The sequence below is a fragment of the Pteronotus mesoamericanus genome, unplaced genomic scaffold (genome assembly GCF_021234165.1).
Source record: "Pteronotus mesoamericanus isolate MK-2021 breed Mesoamerican mustached bat unplaced genomic scaffold, CSHL_Meso_final contig_214, whole genome shotgun sequence".
NCBI lineage: Eukaryota > Metazoa > Chordata > Mammalia > Chiroptera > Mormoopidae > Pteronotus > Pteronotus mesoamericanus.
This window is the reverse complement of record NW_026555089.1, coordinates 1,510,167-1,530,613: the sequence shown is the minus strand read 5'-3', so window position 1 is coordinate 1,530,613 and position 20,447 is coordinate 1,510,167. Positions and strand designations below refer to the sequence as shown.

The 20,447-nt window shown below is 62.7% G+C and overlaps 1 protein-coding gene across 1 annotated transcript; it reads right to left on the bottom strand.

Moving 5' to 3' along the window:
- Positions 1-2,973: 2,973 nt before the first annotated feature.
- Positions 2,974-3,885, bottom strand: LOC129068455 (mas-related G-protein coupled receptor member B4-like). Its single transcript, XM_054570678.1, has one exon. The coding sequence runs from the start codon at positions 3,883-3,885 to the stop codon at positions 2,974-2,976; it is 912 nt and encodes a 303-aa protein (XP_054426653.1).
- Positions 3,886-20,447: the final 16,562 nt, after the last annotated feature.

Sequence of the window (20,447 nt, the reverse complement as noted above, 5' to 3'; positions counted from 1 at the left end):
TGCGTGCGGACGAGGGCGCCCAGAGCGGCCCACCGCTGTCCCTGGGGGTCCGGGGCCCTACGCCGCTGCCCCCGCCGCGCCCCTCCTCAGACCCGACAGGTCGGCGCTGCTCTGGAACCCGATGACCCTCGCCCCCCTTCCCCTCCGGCCCGAGCAGCCCCACCTGCCTTGCCAGGGAGCCTGTGAGTGGCTCCGATGTTCAGGGCGGCGCTTCGCCTCCCTCCACGGAGGGCCTGCACCCGCCACCCCGACGTTCACCGGTCTCCCCACGTCAGTTCTGCCGGCCGCCCCTGTGGCCCCAGAGGAGGGGTGGCATCCCCTCCGCCTGTGGGGAGCCGTGGCTGTGCCGTGCCCCTGGCCTGGCTGAGGACAGCGACTGGGAAGTTGGGCCCTGAGGTCTGTCATGACGACAGATACCATCTTCATCGCTCCAGACGCCACCAGGTGCCAGTGCCGGGCCGGCTGCCCGGTCAAACCATGTGAAACGGCCGCCCCTGTAGGCGCACACGCTCAGACACCAGCAGCTTTGTCATTGAGGCTCAGGGCTGCGGGCGGACATGTTTCCAGCCCCAGCGGCCCCGGTGTGCTGCGCCCTCTGTCCACGCCGCCTCCTGCCTCCCACTGCCACGGACGGACCGTGTGGGGCTCACTGTTGACACACAGCTGCACACGAGCTGAGCTTTTCATATGATCGACACATTCTCTGAAGCTGCTGGGTCTTAAGAAGTCCTCAGGTAGCAGCAGCCACCTAGGAAGGCACATGCTGACACACCTGGGGCTGGGTCGCCTACACGAGCTTGTGAGACACACCTGACGGGACCCTGGGGAGAGGGGGAGGGCTCCATTAAGGGCCACACCTGTCCCAATGGGTACAGACAGGCTACGTGGTCGAAGTCCCTGGCCTCTATAAGGGCTCCCCTGCATCGGGGGATCAAACGTTCTTTCCACCGGTCCGGAGAGGCCGAGCCCCTAGAGCAGGTGTGGGAGCCCAGGGCTGCGTCTGTCTGTGCAGGGGGGACGCAGACAACGGGGAGGAGAAGAGGCCTCCGCCCCTCCACAGCCTCCGTCTCCGGGGAGGGACCCGGGGCCCTGGGGCACGGCCGGCACCGCTGCCCGGCTCCTGGCCAAGGCCCGCGTTCTCAGCGGCCGCATCACGGGACCCAACGGGACAGCGTTGCCCTCGCTGCCCTCCGGCCAGGGGTGGGCGGGGCCTGTTCCAAGCCGGGGGATGTTTCCTGGAAATGTTGCACACAAAGTGCGTCCTGGGCCCCCCGAGGGTGAGGTGTCCTCGCCCCGTCTCTGCGTGGGGGACGCGGCCCTCCGTGAGGGTGGACATGGCTGTGAGGCTCAGGGTCGGGTCGGGAGTCAGGTGTCCTGTTCCTTCAGGTGGCTCCAAGGGGGACTCTCTGATGTGAGATGTTTCCTGCCTGCTGCCTATTTCTGTTTCAAGCAGGCATTCTTGGGGACTTTTGGATCCACGTATCACAGTTTTCTGGATGCACGACATTCATTCCCACCGTAGATTACTGAGTGACATTTTCACAATATGAAATTTACTAAGACGTGTCCTCAGAGCTCAGTACCATGAGCACAACCTGATTAGGAAACAGGGTCCCTGCAGACGACCAGGTGGAAGTGGGGTCACCCCAGTGGGGCCTCATCCGGTGTGACGGGCCCTTCTAAGAAGAGATCAGGACACACACACAGAGGGACGACCGTGTGGGGACGCAGGGAGGGGACGGCCGTCTGCAGCCCAGGAGGGAGTTCCCAGGAGGAAGCAGCCCTGTGACACCGGATTGCGGGCTCCGGCCTCCGGGACGGGGCCCCTGAGGGTCTGACCGCGAGGCCCGGCCGTGGGGTTTCTCGCAGACTCGCACAGGGAGGCGCCACACGGAGCACACGGAGAGGACACGTGCTCCTGGGATGGGCACTCGTGACGCGTGTGCATGTCCCTGAGGGCCTCCTGTGATGAAGGTCCTTCGTGGGCCCTGAATTCCCGCGGCCTCCCTGAGCGCCGGCTCTCCCGGCTGCAGACCCGCCCTCCGCGCCGCCTCCCTGGCCTGATGCGGCAGGTCCGGGCCAAAGCCGACGGCGCAGGGATGGCAGAGCGCGGCTGTGAAGGGCGATCATTTCCAGAGTTTATTTCAGAAATGGGTTCCAAGAAGCCAGACAAGGGAATATCGGTCGCATTATGTAGAGAGGCTTTACACGCAGACGTTTCCAGATGTAACACGGCAGACGTTCTCCCCTCCCCCTCTGGACCACCCACCTGGACACACAGCTGTGTCGGACATTTAAGAAGAGGATGAAGTCACCCCATGAGACAACTTTATAGGACATTCCAGGAAAAGCGGGTTGTGTGTTGTTCCCAAAGCCCACGCAAAGCCCGGCCTTTCCAAGGGCCCCGCCCACTGTAAAGTCACGTATGTCCACACTGACACTAAGGACACGCGTGCATGGGCTCCACCAGGACCTATGTGGGGTGGGGAGTTGGTGTCTGACCCCAACGCTCAGCACGTCCTCATTTAAAGGCGGCACCTCCTCCTTCCCCGTCACCTCAGACGTCACTCCTAACAAAGGGGACGAGGACCCCGTCAGAGTCTTTGTTCACAGTGCGCAGCCGCAGATCGGAGCCGGGGTTCCTTATGCGAGGTCCTGGGGGTCATTGTATCAAAGCAGCACGCGAGCACCTGTGTCTAGAGCTCATGCTATTGCCTCCTGTGGATCGGTGACCTGTCCTCTTGTCATAGTTCAGGGAGACATGGCCCCTACTGTGTAGAGAAGACGGCACCCAAGGATGGGAGAGTGGAGCGCAGGACCACCCCCAGGGGACAGGCTCACCCGAGAGCAGGAGCCCAGGCCTGGGGTCACAGGGGAGTGACAGGCGGTTCCCATGCTGGGAGGGGGAGGGGCAGGGGCCCTGCTGGGCGGAGTCGGGTCACCTCACAGGCTGACTGCGTCCCTCCTCGCTCCTCACGCTGAACTACTGACGGCCCCGCTGGAAGTGTCCCTTCTCACACCTGTCTCCTCCCCCAGCGTCTTCTGGAAAATCTGCCGGAAGTTCCCCCCCTGCCTGCGCCCCCCGATTCTCCCTACGAAGTAATAGACGAGGGGGTTGGCGCTGCTGTTCACACAGGAGAGCAGCAGAAGATGGGGCAAATGGAACGTGCCAGAATAATGAGTGTAGTACAGATGGATGCCGTAGGGAAAGGCGCACAGGAGGAACAGGGCCGTCAGAAGCGCAGACACATAAAACTTGAGGGGAGGGCGGAGCTGGGTGCTGCACATGACCTTGAACGGCACAATCACAACGCACAGCACCATGACAGAGAGAAGAACACAGAAGAAACCAAAAATGATCTCCTCATACACACAACAAAATTCATGGTTCCTCGGCATCTTCCCCCAACAGACAAGGAAAAGGTGCACGTTCACTGAGAGGGAGAGGACCCAGGCCAGGGAGCACAGCGCGGCGGGCGCGTGCCTGGGAGCGCGCAGCCGGCACCAGATGGGACACAGGACAGACAGGCAGCGCCCGACGCTGATGGCGGCCAGCAGGCACAGCCCCGCCGTGTAGGACGTGTCTGTGAGTATATATATGTGCTCCACGTCAAACCAGATGCCGTGGAAGGTATCCAATATGATTTGCATGAACCACACTGTCTGACCAGAAAGGTAGAGAAAGTCAGCCAGTGACAAATGGAAGATGAAGACGGTGAAGCCCCCCCACTTGACCGAGAACACGAGGAGGCCGAGGACGAGGCCGTTGCCCACCAGCCCCCCGAGGCAGATGAGGACGCCCAGAGGAGACATGACCTTCAGAGCCCGGGTTGCCTCTGAAGTGAAAGTGCCGTTGTAGTAGACACACGAGGAAGAGGTGTCCATGGTGGCCAAGGCTGCGCTCCGAGGACCGGCGCAGAGCAAGGACTTTCTGTGAAGAAAAGGTTCAAAGAAACAAGACCTGTGAGCAGAGAAGCAGGAGGAGACTTCTCCTCCCTCCCTCCCTCCATGCGCTGTGTGTTCTTTCTAAAATTAAGTTTTGAGACCTTTCATTGAACAGGCCTGTGTCAAACAACGGGGCGGGGAGAGAGGGGCCGGCACACCTCGCGGTCACGGAGCGCTGTTCCGGGGACGCGGACCACGGAGCAGGCACCCGCGGCACACCCGTGGGAACGACACGCCGCGTCCTGGGACGAGGGCGGAGGACCGAGCGGTGTCACGTGTCCCTCTCGATAAAAGTCTTCACTTCACTTACAGGACATCGCTTTCTCCCTTTCCCCTCCACCTCCCTGGTCCCCTCCTCTCCTCTCTAAACGCGCTCAGGGTTCCTGTTGCACCGCGTCTGCACCATTGCCCGCCTCCCACAGTGACAGCGGCCAGGCCTCCAGACGCGGCCCAGGATCGTCCACACCGTCTCTACCTCGGCGACGCCGAGTGCGCCTTTCCCGCTCAGATGGCCGCTTGGATGTCGCGCCCTGTATCTAAAGGCCCCTGCGGCCACCTCCGGGCATAGCCTCAGACGTGCCAGCTCCACGGCGTGACAGCTGTCCCTCAGTAATGTGTTCCCTTCGACTGCAGACCTCGTGCTGGTCTCTTCAAGGCTGAGGACGGTCATGTGCTGCACCTGCCGAGTCCAGACACCTGACTGTTACTGGTGACACTGTCATCCATGTGAGGTCTCGGTGGACGTCGTGCGGGACCGACCTGCGGGGCGTGGACGACACCTGACCGCCGCTGCCCCTGCCACCACTGCTGCCAGCCGACAGCTCCGCCTGCTCTCCTGGGTCCCCGCGGGGCTGCTCCTGGGTCCCCGCCCGCACCACGCCCCGTCCCTGCGCAGGGCCGCGCTCAGCGGGGGAGCCCCCGTGGGAACGAACTGCGGCCCAGTGGCCGGTGGCCGGGAGCCTCAGCCAGTGCCCGCGGACCGCAGGGTCCTCTGCGCCCTGTGCTGCGCCGGGAGACGCGAGGATGGGCGTGGCTGGTGCATCTCCGGGGAGCAGAGGAGTCCCGGGCTGCGCGTTAGAGGGAGAGCGCAGCCGCCTGACCCGCCAGTCAGGGCGCCACCGTCAGCCGCCTTCGGACGCGGGGCCGAGTGGTGTGATTAGAGCGTAGGGACAGTCAGTGCGCCCTCATTAAAGGGGGAAGGTCGTGACAGTAAGAGAAGCCACTAAGAGGTGGAAAGGCAGCTCACAGAGGACATAATAATAGTGAACGCATTTACCAAAGGACACATTCAGGTACCTCCATCTGCAAGGACAGGGAGACTGTACAGGGAGAAAAACCCCTGCCGGTGGCCAAGGTCGGGGACAGGACACCCAGCAGAAAAGGGGGCAGACGCCGAACAGGCCTCAGGGCAGAGAGAGTCTCAGCGCCCGACTCTCAGAGGGCAGCTCCGGCCACACGAGCCGCAGGGAGCAGGGTGACAGGCCCAGCGCCCCGCGCCCCCGGGGACGGGACCGCTGGGCCCTCACGCCCAGGACACGAGGGCCGTGGCGGGGCCCCCTCAGGAAGTGGCTCCGCAGCCGCGGCCGCGGCGGGACTCACGTGTGAGCGAAGCTCTGCAGGGCAGCCCGGGCTCTGGGCCGCCAGCGTCTGTCCCTGCAGCTCCGGGGACAGGGGCCAGGCCGGGCGCGACCCCGCGGCCTGTGATGGTCAGCAAGGGGCAGTGACCCAGGGCCCGCAGTCCCCACAGAGGGTGTCTGGGGGAGGCAGACGGCACCACGCCTGACCCGCAGGGCCATCCCGGGATCCCCTCTCTGCGCTGACGTCCTCGTGGCTGAATCGCCTGACTGTAAACAACCCACGTGCCCGAGCCCGTGACTCGTTGTTTTTGCCAGATGACCTCACGACCCCTGATCGTAACCCCCACTGGGTGGCCGCCACAGTCATGTGACAAAAACGGATTCTATTGGGTGGAGCTTGCACAAACATGCGGGACGTTTCCTTAGGAACAGGAAGCACGGGGGGCTGCATCTTCCAGAACAGGATCGTGGAAGACAGAACATGGCGCTTCACGTGAGGGAGTTTAGGGTGCCTGGGGGATGGCCCTGCCGTCCCCTAGGGCCTGAGCACAGAGGCCGCCGGCCCCCACGCTCCCTGCAGCGGGACCGGCCGGGGGCTGCCCCCGCGCCGGGGTGCACCCGGGACAACCCAGGACGGGGATGGTGCCCGGGGCGGGGGAGCCGTCCTCCCTCTCAGGGACAGGGAACTGGACGCGGTGGAAGCGTCGCCTGCGCCTGAAAGGTCATCCACGGGCACGTGACCCCCCGTTAGCCCCTCGGAGAGGCGGACGGGCCTGAAGGCAAGAGAGGCTGGAAGGGACCCCGGGGGGCGCCGCCGGCAGCCGCGGCCGCACACGCCTGCTCGTTAAGCAGCAAGTAACGCGGCCTCTGGTCTCGTCACTGAAAATGCCCTTTCTCCACGTGGGTGCCGGCGACTCTCAGGGACAGACAGAGTGAGAGGATGTGGTGGCCCAGACCCACCTCTGCGACTCCACAACGAGAGGTGGTCCTGGGACCCCTGGAACCTCTTTCAGGGGGGCATCCCAGCCCAAGTCCTCAGCGGGGAGCCACCGGTCATGGCCCGGGTGACCCTGCAGGAACCTGGGAGGGGTCGAGCTTGCAGAGGGTCGCCCTGTGCTCGTGATCGCTTGGGATTAAGTCTCCGCACGGTTCTGACCCTTTCCAACCGGGATGACGAGGGTGGCGGTGGCGACGGCGGGTAGGGCGGGGTCCCCCCGGAAGCCTTTCTCCGCTGTTTCAAATTGCTCTCGTTGGACATGTGATAGCACAGATGTGCTGTGTGTGCTTCCGTGTTTCGTGCATTTTGTGCTCCATGCAGAGCAAAGAGGCCGTTTGCTGCCCTCTCCTCCAAAACCAACTTTTGACCCTTGAGGGTGATGTCATCCATTTGGAATGTGTCTAAGTATCGTTTTCTCTGTCCCCAGGCATAATCTCCCCATATATGGATCCCTGTGCATGTTCTAAGTACAAGAGAAGCCTGACGCGTGTAGGACACGCAGCGCAGAGCTGGGTGTGCGGACGGACAGCCAGCGACAGGGAGGGGACGGCGCCGTCTCCCCGGCGCGGCCTGTTCCGGGGGGCGGGGGCGCAGCATCGGGCCACGGCGGAGACGCGGGTGTGGCCCCGGCCGGTGCGGCTCGCCTGTTGGAGGGACATCCCATAACTGAAACGCCGCAAGGAAGCTTCGCAGTCGGGGCACACCCCTGGGCTGTGGGTCGATCCCTGGTCTGCGTGTGGGCGGTTCCCGGTTCCGGGTCCGGGCGCGTACGGGAGGCAGCCAGTCGACATTTCTCTCCCTTCCTCTCTCCCTTCCTCTCCCGCCTAAAAGAAATTTTTAACATATCCTTGGGTGAGGATAAGAGTTTTTTTTTTAATTGCTCAGATAGGTAGGGTCTGTGTGTAAAATTACTTAAGTTAATCCTTCCAGGTTTTACAGTCGTGAGCCAACCACCGAAAACCAGGTCTCCATTCCAGGAACGCGTGGAGCTCTCCACCCCGGCCGTCACCTCGGCCACAGGACGGCTCCGCCCCGAGGCTGATGCCCATGGTCTTGGCCATCGGTCCTCAGAACAAGCACCTCAGGCTGGGGAGCAGCAGGGAGCGAGGGTCCCCGTACAGGAAGGGAGGACGTGCGGGACGGGCAGGGGACAGCGAGCGCAGAAGGGTGACGCCGATGCCTTACCTTCCGCCTTCTCGCCTCCTGGAAGCCCGTGCCGCCCCGGGGAGCCGGGAGCAATCCTGGGAGAGGGGTGCAGGGGCTCCCGCGGGTGGCCGTGTCCCCGGCTGGCGGGGACTAATCCTGACCACGGCCCTGGAGGAGGCTGAGGCGGGACCAGGAGCCCGCAGGGTGCGGCCGCCCCTTTTTACGTGGGGCCGCGCCTGGGCTGAGACTCCTAATGGGACCGAGAGCCGAGGGAGGCCGCTCCCAGGGACACGTGGGCGGCGCCGCGCGGTCTCTGCCCGGAAGCCCACCCGGGACCGCAGGGCCGAGGCACCTGGATGCGGAGCCCGCTCCCCCGTGATGGGCGGCCCCGGGCGGTGAATATTGCATGAGCCCCATGAGCCCATCCTCGCCGACCCGCGTGAAAGGCCTGTTTCCTGGGCTCGCGCCAGCCCCGGCAGTTCGTCACTTTATGGAGTTCACCCCTGTGACGTCTGTGCTTGCTGGTCTCATCCAGGAACGTGGCACCTGTGACCGATGGGGCGACCCTCCTCTGCTTCCCTGCCCCCAGTGGATCTCATCTTAGAAGTACCAGTCACTCCGGGTTAGGCCCCACCCTGGTGACCCCACTTCCACCTGGTCGTCTGCAGGGACCCTGTTTCCTGCTAAGGCTGTGCTCACAGGCACCGAGCTCTCAGGACGCGTCTCTGTAAGTTTCAGACTGTGAAAATTCTACCATGGGAATGAATGCTGTGCCTCCAGACGCCTGGGAGAGGTAGACTCAAAAGTCCCCGAAACTGCTTGCTTGTAATATAAATAAGCAGCACACAAAAAAACATCTCACATCTGGAGTCCCCTTTGGCACCACCTGAAGGAACAGGACACCTGACTCCCGACCCGACCCTGAGCCTCACGGCCATGTCCACCCTCACGGAGGACCGCGTCCCCCACGGAGAGACGGGATGAGGACACCTCACCCTTGGTGGGACCAGGATGCAGTTTGTGCACAATATTTCCAGTAAATGTCCCCCCCCCGCCCCCGCCCGAAACAGGCTCCGCCCCTCCCTGGAGTGCGCTCGGGCCCCGCCCTCCCTGCCGGAGGGAACCGAGGGCGCGGCTGTCCCGAGGGGACCCGAGATGCGGCCGCTGAGAACATGGGCCTTGGCCAGGAGCGGGGCGGCGGGGCCGGTCGTGCCCCAGGGCAACTTGGTCAATCTTCTGAGACGGAGGCTGTGGAGGGGGCGGAGGCCTCGTCTCACCCCGTTATTCAGCAGTGAGGGGTCCCCGCCCCACACCAGGCCCCCCGCCCAGATTCCAGGGCCGGGAAGATAAGTCTCTGTAGAGTCTCGCAGTAAAAACAGAGGGACTGAGACAGCGGAAGACAGAAACTGCTGGATTCCCAGGCGGGTGCTTTTAAAGGGCCCCCCCACACACACTTAGACTCACTCTCTCCGAGCTCCAGGGCCAGGGAGCAGAGTGACGGGCACAGGGACAACGGGGAGAAACTGACGTGTCCGGCATCAGGGCAGACCCGGGGGCTGCTTTCTCCCCGACAGAGGAGCTGGCAGCAGCCACTGTTCCTTTGATGGGCCCTCCCCTGACAGAGGCAGCGGGCAGGTGCCACACCTGAGACCCCGCCCACCTGGAGCCCAGGGCTGGCCCCGCCCTGGGGGTTCCCCGAGGCCCCGCCCCTCCCAGCTGTCAGGCCCACCCCACCCCCACGGCTTTCAGTGCCTTTTCCGTAGGAATAGCTTGCCTGGCCCCTGCTTCCGATTTTCCTAAATCCTCTCAGTCACCCAACCTCTGCCTTCAGGGAGGCCCGTCCCTCTCGCTAAGGGGCCGGGCCCAGCACTCGCAGCAGCGGCCTTGGTCACAGCGCGGCCTGGCCCGGGTTCCTCCAAGCCCAGTCCCCGAGGCGGCCATCTGCTCATCGCTCTGTGCTCAGGCCGTGTGACCCCAGACAGGACACAGGCGGTGGCTGATTTTGGACACGCCAACAGCGGTCAAGGCTCAACTACAGGGGAGGGGCACACAGCCCACACGGTGGGCGCAGCTCGGGTACAGAGCCTGGGTGATCGGGGAGGCTGTGCCGCTGGACCCTACAGGACACCTACTTCATGAAGCCACTCTGTCACTCCGGGGAGACGTAGCCGCTCCACCTCATACTTAAAAACAGACACAGGCAGGCTGCGAAATTGAGGAGATAGGAAACAGGGACCTAATGAAAGAACAGAACATCATTCCACTAAATGGTCCAACCACAATCCTTAAAAGCTATTGATTAGATGCAGAGTTCAAATACCAGTTATAAGGATGCTCAAGGCACTTAGTGAGGATCTCAACAGCATCAAAAAGATCGAGTCAGAAATGGAGGTTACACTGATTGAAATGAAGAACAATTTACAGAAAATCAACAGTACAGTGGATGAAGCTGAGAAACAAATCAGTGATTTGGAACATGAGGAAGCAAAAACATCAGACAAACAAACAAATAAAAACCTACCAGAACAGCAGGAAGAAAAAGAATCCAACATAATGAGGACAGTGAAAGCAGCCTCTGGGACAACTTCAGCAACCAACAGCTGGAGGGGGGCCAGGAGGGGAGGGGGAAGCCCAGGGGGGCCAGGAGGGGAGGAGGAAGAGCAAGATGTTGGAAATCTATTTGAAAAAACAATGAAAGAAAACTTCCCTAACTTGGTGGAGGAAATAGACATGCAAGTCCAGGAAGGTCAGAGGGTCCCAAACAAGAAGGACCCAAGAATTCCACTCCTACAGACACCATAATTAAAATGCCAAAGATTGAAGACAAAGAGAGAATCTTAAAAGCAGCAAGAGAAAAGCAGTTAATTACCAACAAGGGAGGCCTCATAAGAGTGTCGGCCAAATTGTCAAAAGGAACTTTGCAGCTGGAAGGATTGGCAAGAAATTTTGAAAGCGATCAAAAACAAGGACCTACACCCAAGATTACTCTCCCCAGCAAAGCTACCATTTAGGATAGAAGGGGCACACAACAAGCTTCTCAGAAAAGAAGAAGCTAAAGGAGTTCATCACCTCCAAACCAGTGCTATGTGAAATGTTGAAGGTCTTTTTTAAGGAAAAAAAAAAAAGACATGACCAATAAAATGGCAATGAAAACATACTCATCAACAATGAAATCCAAAAGACAAAATAAACAACCAAACAGAACAGAAACGGAGTCCTGGGTACAAAGAACGTTTTGATGGTTGTGAGAAAAGGGGTGTTGGGGGCGGTGAAAAAGGGGAGGGGGTTCAGACACACACACAGGCGGCCACAGAGCAGCCCGGGGACGTGAAGCGCAGCCTCGGGGACAGAGCGGCCAGGGAACACGCGTGAGGGACCCAAGGACGCGGGCTGGGGGGAGGGGGGGTGCAAGGGCACACTGGGGGCAACTGTGGGAGCATGAATGATAAAATATTTAAAATAAAAACTAATTTCTAAAAATGTCATTTAAATGTAATGGTCACATAACGTATTAATCAACGGTGTATGATTATATAATAATAAAGATTAATGATAACCTTATATGATTATATGATTTCTCATAGGGTTATTTTTGAATTATATCAGTAATATATGTCAGGTTGTAATAAAGATTCCCTAGGATAACACTTTTATCATTAGCATTAATTGTCCCCATTACAGATACACACATCACCGCTACACCAGGTCAGGAGGTCCCATCCACTGCACGTGTTCCCCCAGGCGGCCACTAGGCAGCGCTCCGGGGCACCGGGCCGGGCCGGGCCGCTTTCGCGGCAGGGCGTTGGGCTCTGGGCCTGGGGCCGCCCCCTTGGAGACTCGGAGGGCGCCCAGGCAGCTGCACATCAGGCGGGGTCTCCAGGCGTCCAGGGCGGCCCCGCCCCCGCAGAAGACGTCGGTGATCCCTCCGCGGCTGGAAGGGCCGAGGCTCCCGGAACGAGACGGAGTTGGGGGAACAGGGTCCTCCGATCAGACGGGGAAGGGTCCGGTGCGGCCCGAAGGCGTCACTGGGTGAGCTCCGGTGACCAGGCCGGCGCCGCCCGGCGGGGAGAGCCCGGGTCGAACGGAGGGACGGAGGATGGAGTGGAGGCAAGAAAACACAGGCAATAGGGAGTCTCGGTGGAAAAACAGGTTCGGGAATTAAAACTGATTAGATGGACTCAAGAGCACATGCGATGCAACAGGATAAAAATATCAGAGAACCCGACGCAGAAGAAAACCTGCACAAGCAAATGGCAGTAGGAATGAAAAAAGTGCTCCAAGATTCAGAGAATTGTGGGCCATTATTCGCTAACCATGCGACATACACGTAATTTTCATCTTGGAGGGGATTCCGAGGTGACCCAGGGACAGAGCACCGCCCCTCACTGGACAAGAATGGGTTTCCGGAGCCCACCCTCCCTGCCCCAGGGCTGCTCTCTCAGGGGCACCCGAGGGAGACCCCTCAGCAAGACCCCAGAGCCCCGGCAACTGCAACGCGTCAGGACAACGTGCCGCGGGAGCCCGATCGCATGCTGCCGTCGGTCCCCCCCGGTGACTCCCTCACAGACCGCGAGGAGACTGGCTGCCCAGCCAGGGCAGCAGGGCGTCCGGGGCCTCAGCGCCATCTCGGCGCCTTTCCGGAGCTCGCAGCGGGCCCGGCTCCGGCGCCGAGTCGGACAGGAGGCAGGTAGTCAGACGTCCGCATCATTGGAGGAGGCAGGAAGACAGAGGCCGCAGTGACTAGAATTCAAGACAAAGGACATCACTGAGGACCCAAAGATGGCAGTCTGTTTTCCTCCTGGGACCTTGGCAGATTCAGGAAGAGAAACAAGGACCAGGCTGAACCCAGGGGGAGAATTTCCGTCGGAGAAAGAAAGTCCAGCTCTGACATCACCGGCGGCGGCAGCTGGGACCTGCGCGGGGCGACTCTCCCCACGCCTCACCCCAGTTACTGAGCCCCGGGGTTCTGGGTCCCCCAGAGGCGGGGAAAGGGCAGACGCCCCCACAGGCAATGGGAACCCCTCGGCCATCTCAGGGGCTCACGATAACCCAGACTGGGTATTGTTAGGCTCACCCCCTGGAGAATGTGCTAGAAGGGGAAGCTGTGTGCACTGGGGGAACACAGACCTGGGCTGGGATCCCCTGAGGGGTCGCACCGGCTCCTCAGGGCTGAGGACCTAGGGGTGGCCGGCCAGACTCGGGTGCAGACCCAGGGGGGCCCCTCCCAAGAGCTGGGAAGGGGGGAAGCAGGTGTCTCCCCAAACTGCCCCCGGCCCTGACCAGCTCAAGTACTGGTTGCTCATGAGACCTTTGGCCGAGGGCTCCACCGGCTTCTCAGACGGAGGATAGACAGGGCCTGGTGCCCAGGTCGCCCTTTGAGGGGGGCTCTGAGCAGCCGGGAAGAAACAGCTGGATCTACCACACCCCTCAGTCTCAGCGCCTGTGGGCTCTTTGGAAAAACCAGGCCTGGCTTCCAGCCACATGCGCTGCAGGGGACTCTTTTGACCAGGGCACCGTGCACACCATCTGGACGTGTCTCCCAGCCATTGTGACTTGGGTTTGTCACCTGCTCCACTGCACTCTGGCTAGGCGGGCGTACATCTCACTTACAGTGTTTCACATGCAGCCTGTGCCCCTGGGAGCAGCCCTGGCCAGGGGCCCGGGGCCCGGCCGCTGCGGGCGGGGAGGCAGAGGAGGGTCGCCCCGTCCATCACAGGTGCCACGTTCCTGGATAAGACCAGCAAGCACAGACCAGGGGAAGCGAACTCCCATAAAGTGACGAAACGCTGGGGCCGGCGCGAGCCCAGGAAACAGGCCTTTCACGCGGGTCGGCGAGGATGGGCTCATGGGGCTCATGCAATATTCACCACCCGGGGCCGCCCGTCACGGGGGAGCGGGCTCCGCACCCAGGTGCCTCGGCCCTGCGGTCCCGGGTGGGCTTCCGGGCAGAGACCGCGCGGCGCCGCCCACGTGTCCCTGGGAGCGGCCTCCCTCGGCTCTCGGTCCCATTAGGAGTCTCAGCCCAGGCGCGGCCCCACGTAAAAGGGGCGGCCGCACCCTGCGGGCTCCTGGTCCCGCCTCAGCCTCCTCCAGGGCCGTGGTCAGGATTCGTCCCCGCCAGCCGGGGACACGGCCACCCGCGGGAGCCCCTGCACCCCTCTCCCAGGATTGCTCCCGGCTCCCCGGGGCGGCACGGGCTTCCAGGAGGCGAGAAGGCGGAAGGTAAGGCATCGGCGTCACCCTTCTGCGCTCGCTGTCCCCTGCCCGTCCCGCACGTCCTCCCTTCCTGTACGGGGACCCTCGCTCCCTGCTGCTCCCCAGCCTGAGGTGCTTGTTCTGAGGACCGATGGCCAAGACCATGGACATCAAGCCTCGGGGCGGAGCCGTCCTGTGGCCGAGGTGACGGCCGGGGTGGAGAGCTCCACGCGTTCCTGGAATGGAGACCTGGTTTTCGGTGGTTGGCTCATGACTGTAAAACCTGGAAGGATTAACTTAAGTAATTTTACACACAGACCCTACCTATCTGAGCAATTAAAAAAAAAACTCTTATCCTCAACCAAGGATATGTTAAAAATTTCTTTTAGGCGGGAGAGGAAGGGAGAGAGGAAGGGAGAGAAATGTCGACTGGCTGCCTCCCGTACGCGCCCGGACCCGGAACCGGGAACCGCACACACGCAGACCAGGGATCGACCCACAGCCCAGGGGTGTGCCCCGACTGCGAAGCTTCCTTGCGGCGTTTCAGTTATGGGATGTCCCTCCAACAGGCGAGCCGCACCGGCCGGGGCCACACCCGCGTCTCCGCCGTGGCCGATGCTGCGCCCCCGCCCCCCGGAACAGGCCGCGCTGGGGAGACGGCGCCGTCCCCTCCCTGTCGCTGGCTGTCCGTCCGCACACCCAGCTCTGCGCTGCGTGTCCTACACGCGTCAGGCTCCTCTTGTACTTAGGACATGCACAGGGATCCATATATGGGGAGATTATGCCTGGGGACAGAGACAACGATACTTAGACACATTCCAAATGGATGACATCACCCTCAAGGGTCAAAAGTTGGTTTTGGAGGAGAGGGCAGCAAACGGCCTCTTTGCTCTGCATGGAGCACAAAATGCACGAAACACGGAAGCACACACAGCACATCTGTGCTATCACATGTCCAACGAGAGCAATTTGAAACAGCGGAGAAAGGCTTCCGGGGGGACCCCGCCCTACCCGCCGTCGCCACCGCCACCCTCGTCATCCCGGTTGGAAAGGGTCAGAACCGTGCGGAGACTTAATCCCAAGCGATCACGAGCACGGGGCGACCCTCTGCAAGCTCGACCCCTCCCAGGTTCCTGCAGGGTCACCCGGGCCATGACCGGTGGCTCCCCGCTGAGGACTTGGGCTGGGATGCCCCCCTGAAAGAGGTTCCAGGGGTCCCAGGACCACCTCTCGTTGTCGGAGTCGCAGAGGTGGGTCTGGGCCACCACATCCTCTCACCCTGTCTGTCCCTGAGAGTCGCCGGCACCCACGTGGAGAAAGGGCATTTTCAGTGACGAGACCAGAGGCCGCGTTACTTGCTGGTTAGCGAGCAGGCGTGTGCGGCCGCGGCTGCCGGCGGCGCCCCCCGGGGTCCCTTCCAGCCTCTCTTGCCTTCAGGCCCGTCCGCCTCTCCGAGGGGCTAACGGGGGGGTCACGTGCCCGTGGATGACCTTTCAGGCGCAGGCGACGCTTCCACCGCGTCCAGTTCCCTGTCCCTGAGAGGGAGGACGGCTCCCCCGCCCCGGGCACCATCCCCGTCCTGGGTTGTCCCGGGTGCGCCCCGGCGCGGGGGCAGCCCCCGGCCGGTCCCGCTGCAGGGAGCGTGGGGGCCGGCGGCCTCTGTGCTCAGGCCCTAGGGGACGGCAGGGCCATCCCCCAGGCACCCTAAACTCCCTCACGTGAAGCGCCATGTTCTGTCTTCCACGATCCTGTTCTGGAAGATGCAGCCCCCCGTGCTTCCTGGTCCTAAGGAACTTCCCGCATGTTTGTGCAGGCTCCACCCAATAGAATCCGTTTTTGTCACATGACTGTGGCGGCCACCCAGTGGGGGTTACGATCAGGGGTCGTGAGGTCATCTGGCAAAAACAACGAGTCACGGGCTCGGGCACGTGGGTTGTTTACAGTCAGGCGATTCAGCCACGAGGACGTCAGCGCGGAGAGGGGATCCCGGGATGGCCCTGCGGGTCAGGCGTGGTGCCGTCTGCCTCCCCCAGACACCCTCTGTGGGGACTGCGGGCCCTGGGTCACTGCCCCTTGCTGACCATCACAGGCCGCGGGGTCGCGCCCGGCCCGGCCCCTGTCCCCGGAGCTGCAGGGACAGACGCTGGCGGCCCAGAGCCGGGGCTGCCCTGCGGAGCTTCGCTCACACGTGAGTCCCGCCGCGGCCGCGGCTGCGGAGCCACTTCCTGAGGGGGCCCCGCCACGGCCCTCGTGTCCTGGGCGTGAGGGCCCAGCGGACCCGTCCCCGGGGGCGCGGGGCGCTGGGCCTGTCACCCTGCTCCCTGCGGCTCGTGTGGCCGGAGCTGCCCTCTGAGAGTCGGGCGCTGAGACTCTCTCTGCCCTGAGGCCTGTTCGGCGTCTGCCCCCTTTTCTGCTGGGTGTCCTGTCCCCGACCTTGGTCACCGGCAGGGGTTTTTCTCCCTGTTCAGTCTCCCTGTCCTTGCAGATGGAGGTAGCTGAATGTGTCCTTTGGTAAATGCGTTCACTATTATTATGTCCTCTGTGAGCTGCCTTTCCACCTCTTAGTGGCTTCTCTTACTGTCACGACCTCCCCCTTTAATGAGGGCGCACTGACTGTCCCTACGCTCTAATCACACCACTCGGCCCCGCGTCCGAAGGCGGCTGACGGTGGCGCCCTGACCGGCGCGGTCAGGCGGCTGCGCTCTCCCTCTAACGCGCAGCCCGGGACTCCTCCGCGCCCCGGAGACGCACCAGCCACGCCCGTCCTGTGGACGGGGCGGAGGCCTCTTCTCCTCCCCGTTGTCTGCGCCCCCCCTGCACAGAGCAGTCCTGGGCTCCCACGCCTGCTCTAGGGGCTCGTCCTCTCCTGACCGATGGAAAGAACATTTGATCCCCCGATGCAGGGGAACCGTCATGGAGACCAGGGCATCTGACCATGAAGCCCTGCTGCGCCCATCAGGCCAGGTCGGTCTGTGGACAGAGCCCTGCCCCCCAAGCCCTGCAGGGCCCCCCGTGGGCGTCCACAGAGCTCACCGACCGGGGACCACAACACCAGGGCACCCAAGCAGAAAGGCCGCAGTGAAACTGGTCTCCGAGAGAAATGACAGCTGGAAAAGCTCTTTTTTACAAAGAAAAAGACCTCAGATCCACAACCTGACCTCCCACCTCCAGCACCGGCAACGGGCCAAGTAACTAAACCCCGTGGAGGAAGGAGATCGTGAGGGCAAGATGGCGGCGTAGGCCACACGGCTCCCCTCCTCCCACAACCACGTCTGCACGGCGACTAAACTGTGGAACAGCCGTGACTCAGAAATGTCAGAAGTTCCGCTGAACACAGGCCCTGCCGTTACTGAATTAAAGAAGAAACCCCAACAAGAAGGGTAAGAAGGGCGAGGATGCGCTTCGGGCTGGTCCCACAGTCGCGCGTAGAGGATATAGTCGGAGGGATAACAAGGGGCGAGGGGTGCCAGCCCCACACCCGGCCCCCGGCCCCGGCTCCAGGGCCCGGAACATGCGTCTCCACAGCGTCTGCTGAAAAACAGGGGGGCCGAGACTGTGGAAACAGAAACTGCTGGGTTCCCAGGCAGGTGCTCTTAAAGGACCCCCGCATGGACCCACTCAGACTCACTCCCTCCGAGCTCCAGGGCAGGGGCGGCAGAGGGGAAGGCGCCCGGGGCAACGGGGAGGGACAGAGCTGTGGCGCCTCAGGGCGAGGCCTGGGGGCAGCTTCCTCCCTGACAGGAGAGCGGGCAGAAGCCATGTGTCTTGTAGCCTTTCTAGGCCCGGCAGGTTCACTCGGGATTCGGGCAGAAGGAAGAAAATTTCGGAGCCATGGGAACACGTGACAGGTGTCTATTCACAGGTGGGGTGATCCACACTAACCGCAAACTGAGTGTTGCGCCGCTGGACGTCCCCACTCCCCTGTGTACTGAATGCACACAAAGGCAACAGGTGACCAAGATATTATATAACAGTGCGTGGTTCTGTGCGTGCAGGCCAATGCTCAAGGCTGCGGGGATACTCCTTGTCTTAGCTGCCTGAACATCCGGGCGAGGGCGCCCGACTGAGTCCGTTTTCCCTCAACCCGCCCCTTCTGGGTCCCTTGCCACACACTCTGCGTCAGGGTCTTCTGCGAGGGTCCCTGGCAAGGAGGGCAGAGCCCTGCGCCCAGATGCCGCGGCAGCAGCCCAGGCTGCGACAGCAGGCGACCGGACCCACAAGCGCTGCCGCCCAGGACAGCCAGCGCCCACGCCATTGAGTGCTTAGGGACGCCCACTGTGGCCACAGGCAACCGCCTGCCGGGCGTCCGATGGCTCGGGTCTCAGAGGCTGACGCGCGGAGAGTGCGGCTCATGCCGTGCTGGACGCCTCAGATATGCACCCAGCGTTCGGCCCCTGCTAGGCACACGCCGTCTGGGAACGGCTACGGCCACGCGGTTCCATAAGGACACGCTTCCTCATTTAAGAGGCCTAAGGAATCATGTGTTGCACTCGACGCGCGAGTGGTGTGCAAAGCCAGAGCAGCTACCTCAGCCTCAGTGACGGCAGGCGCGGCCCGAGGAGAACCAGGGCCGATGGGTCACACCACCAGGGGTATGCTTCACCCGCGGTCGCGCCTTAAACGCTGTCTGGTTGGTTGGCTGGATCGCAAGAGTTTTCTGGGCTCGAGCAGGCAAATAGGGCCGTCCCGGGTACAACGGCCCATCCAGTGTCCGGACCGCTAAGGTCTCCCCTGTGAGGCACACGCCCAGAGGGCCCCAGTGGGAACCGCAGCCCGCGCATCCGTCCGCGCCTCCCAGCAACGCCCGAGAGCATGTCTCGGACTCAGCCCTGGCGGAGTCCAGCCCCCTCGGGCTTGTCCTTTGAGGTTCCCGGTACAGAGTGGGGCTGGTGCAGCCAGCGCCACGGCCCCCGCGCGGGCCGTCCTGCACCGTCCCATACGGAGCAGCCGACCGACGGCCACAGCCGGTCACGCCGCGGCTCTGCCCGAGCGTAGGTGCCGGTCCAGGTCACATTCCACAGGGGACGTGCACTGTTCCACTGGTGCTGGAACCAAGTCCGATAGGAGACAGAAGCCAGAGATGCACCGGGGTCGGGGGCGGGGGGGCCGGCGGACGTGCTCGGGGGATTTCCGCCCAGCCCGGGGCAGGCTGGCTGCACAGCCGCTGAGGCAGAGGCGGGAGCCCAGGCCTCGCGGGCGTTGCTCTGCACCCTGGGGCGGAAAGACAAGGCGGTTAGTGGATCGAACAGTGGCAGCTCACGACCTCAGGCCAGACAGGAGCTTGTTCCTGGCCAGCCGATACGACAGCGGCTGGGAGCGGGGGCCTTCCCGGGCGCCAATACCAGACCTTTTGTGCCTCAGCTGGGGGATCCGCATCCACCTGCAACAGCAGCGGAGAACTCCCGATGGGCCACAAGGAGGTCACGAAGGTGCCACGGAGAAGCATCTCGTGGCGTGTTATCCGCAGTCCCGGGCGCCAGGGCCCAATCACCCCGGGCGCTATTTGCAAGTTTCTCTGCACCCCCATCTTCAAGGGGCGATGAGAACTGCCCAATGCATGTGGGGGTTTTCATTTCCCAAGGCCACGTCCAGGTGGCCATTTGCCCTCGCCCCAGGCCCTTGGGGGTCGGCAAGAGAACGTCTCCCTCTCCCCGGGCCTGGCTGTGGCGGAGCGTCCTTAGTCTGTTCTTGTAGCGGAACTGGAGCTGCCGTTGGAGGAGCAAGGCCTCCCCCGGGGCTGGCCCCCCGGCCTCGTCGAGAGTCTGGAGGATGGTCCGCAAGCGTCCCGTCCACTCCCCGCCCCCAGCGTGTGGGTGGCTGCCGTGGCACGCAGGCCTCGCTCTCAGAGACCGGGGTACTATTCAGCCACCCGGCAGCGTGGGGGTGACAGGCCCCGTGAGTCTCCCAGCCCACGTGCATGCCCTGCGCCGTTGCTGCATCAGAGCCGAAGGGGAATGGGCCCCCTGACCACACTCCAAGATCGAGCGTCGCCCACAGGCAGCGCGACAGCGCTCCGGCGCAGCGATCGCTGATATACGACCCAGGTGCTGTGCGAGGGGAGCGGCCAAAGTCCGCCGGCCGTGTCCCGTCGCCTGGTGGCGCACTGACACCCCTCTGAACTGAACAGGGGTCTGACCGCGTCAGCCTGCCGCCGGGGCAGCGGGACCTGTGCCGCGCCACCCGCCCAGGGGTCCCAAGGGCCTCGGGGACGCTCCCGTGAGCAGACAGCAGAAGCCTCACAAGCTCCCTGTACCTCCGCTAAGGTGACAGGCAAAACCCAGTTTGTAGAGTCGCCCGCATGGCCTTCCGTCCAGCATGGAAGAGGCGGCGGTGTCGCCGCTGGGTCAGTCCAGCTCCTGTCGGGCCAGCACTGGCTAGCGCGCCAGCCTCCTCCTTCCCGGGGGCGGGGAGGGCAATGGGCGCTGCCCGGCCGCAGGGTACGCAGCGCTTTGCTCTGGCGGCCTAAGTCCCGCAGGCCTTGCCACAAGCCTGTCCCCGAAAGGGCCTGCGTGTGACCATCCATTTATTTCCATGCCACGTAGAGATCCACAATGTGAGCCCCCGTTCCTGCCCAACTACCCGTGCAA

Excerpts from the sequence above, each read along its gene's own strand:
- LOC129068455 (XM_054570678.1), bottom strand. The coding sequence starts at position 3,885 with ATGGACACCTCTTCCTCGTGTGTCTACTACAACGGCACTTTCACTTCA.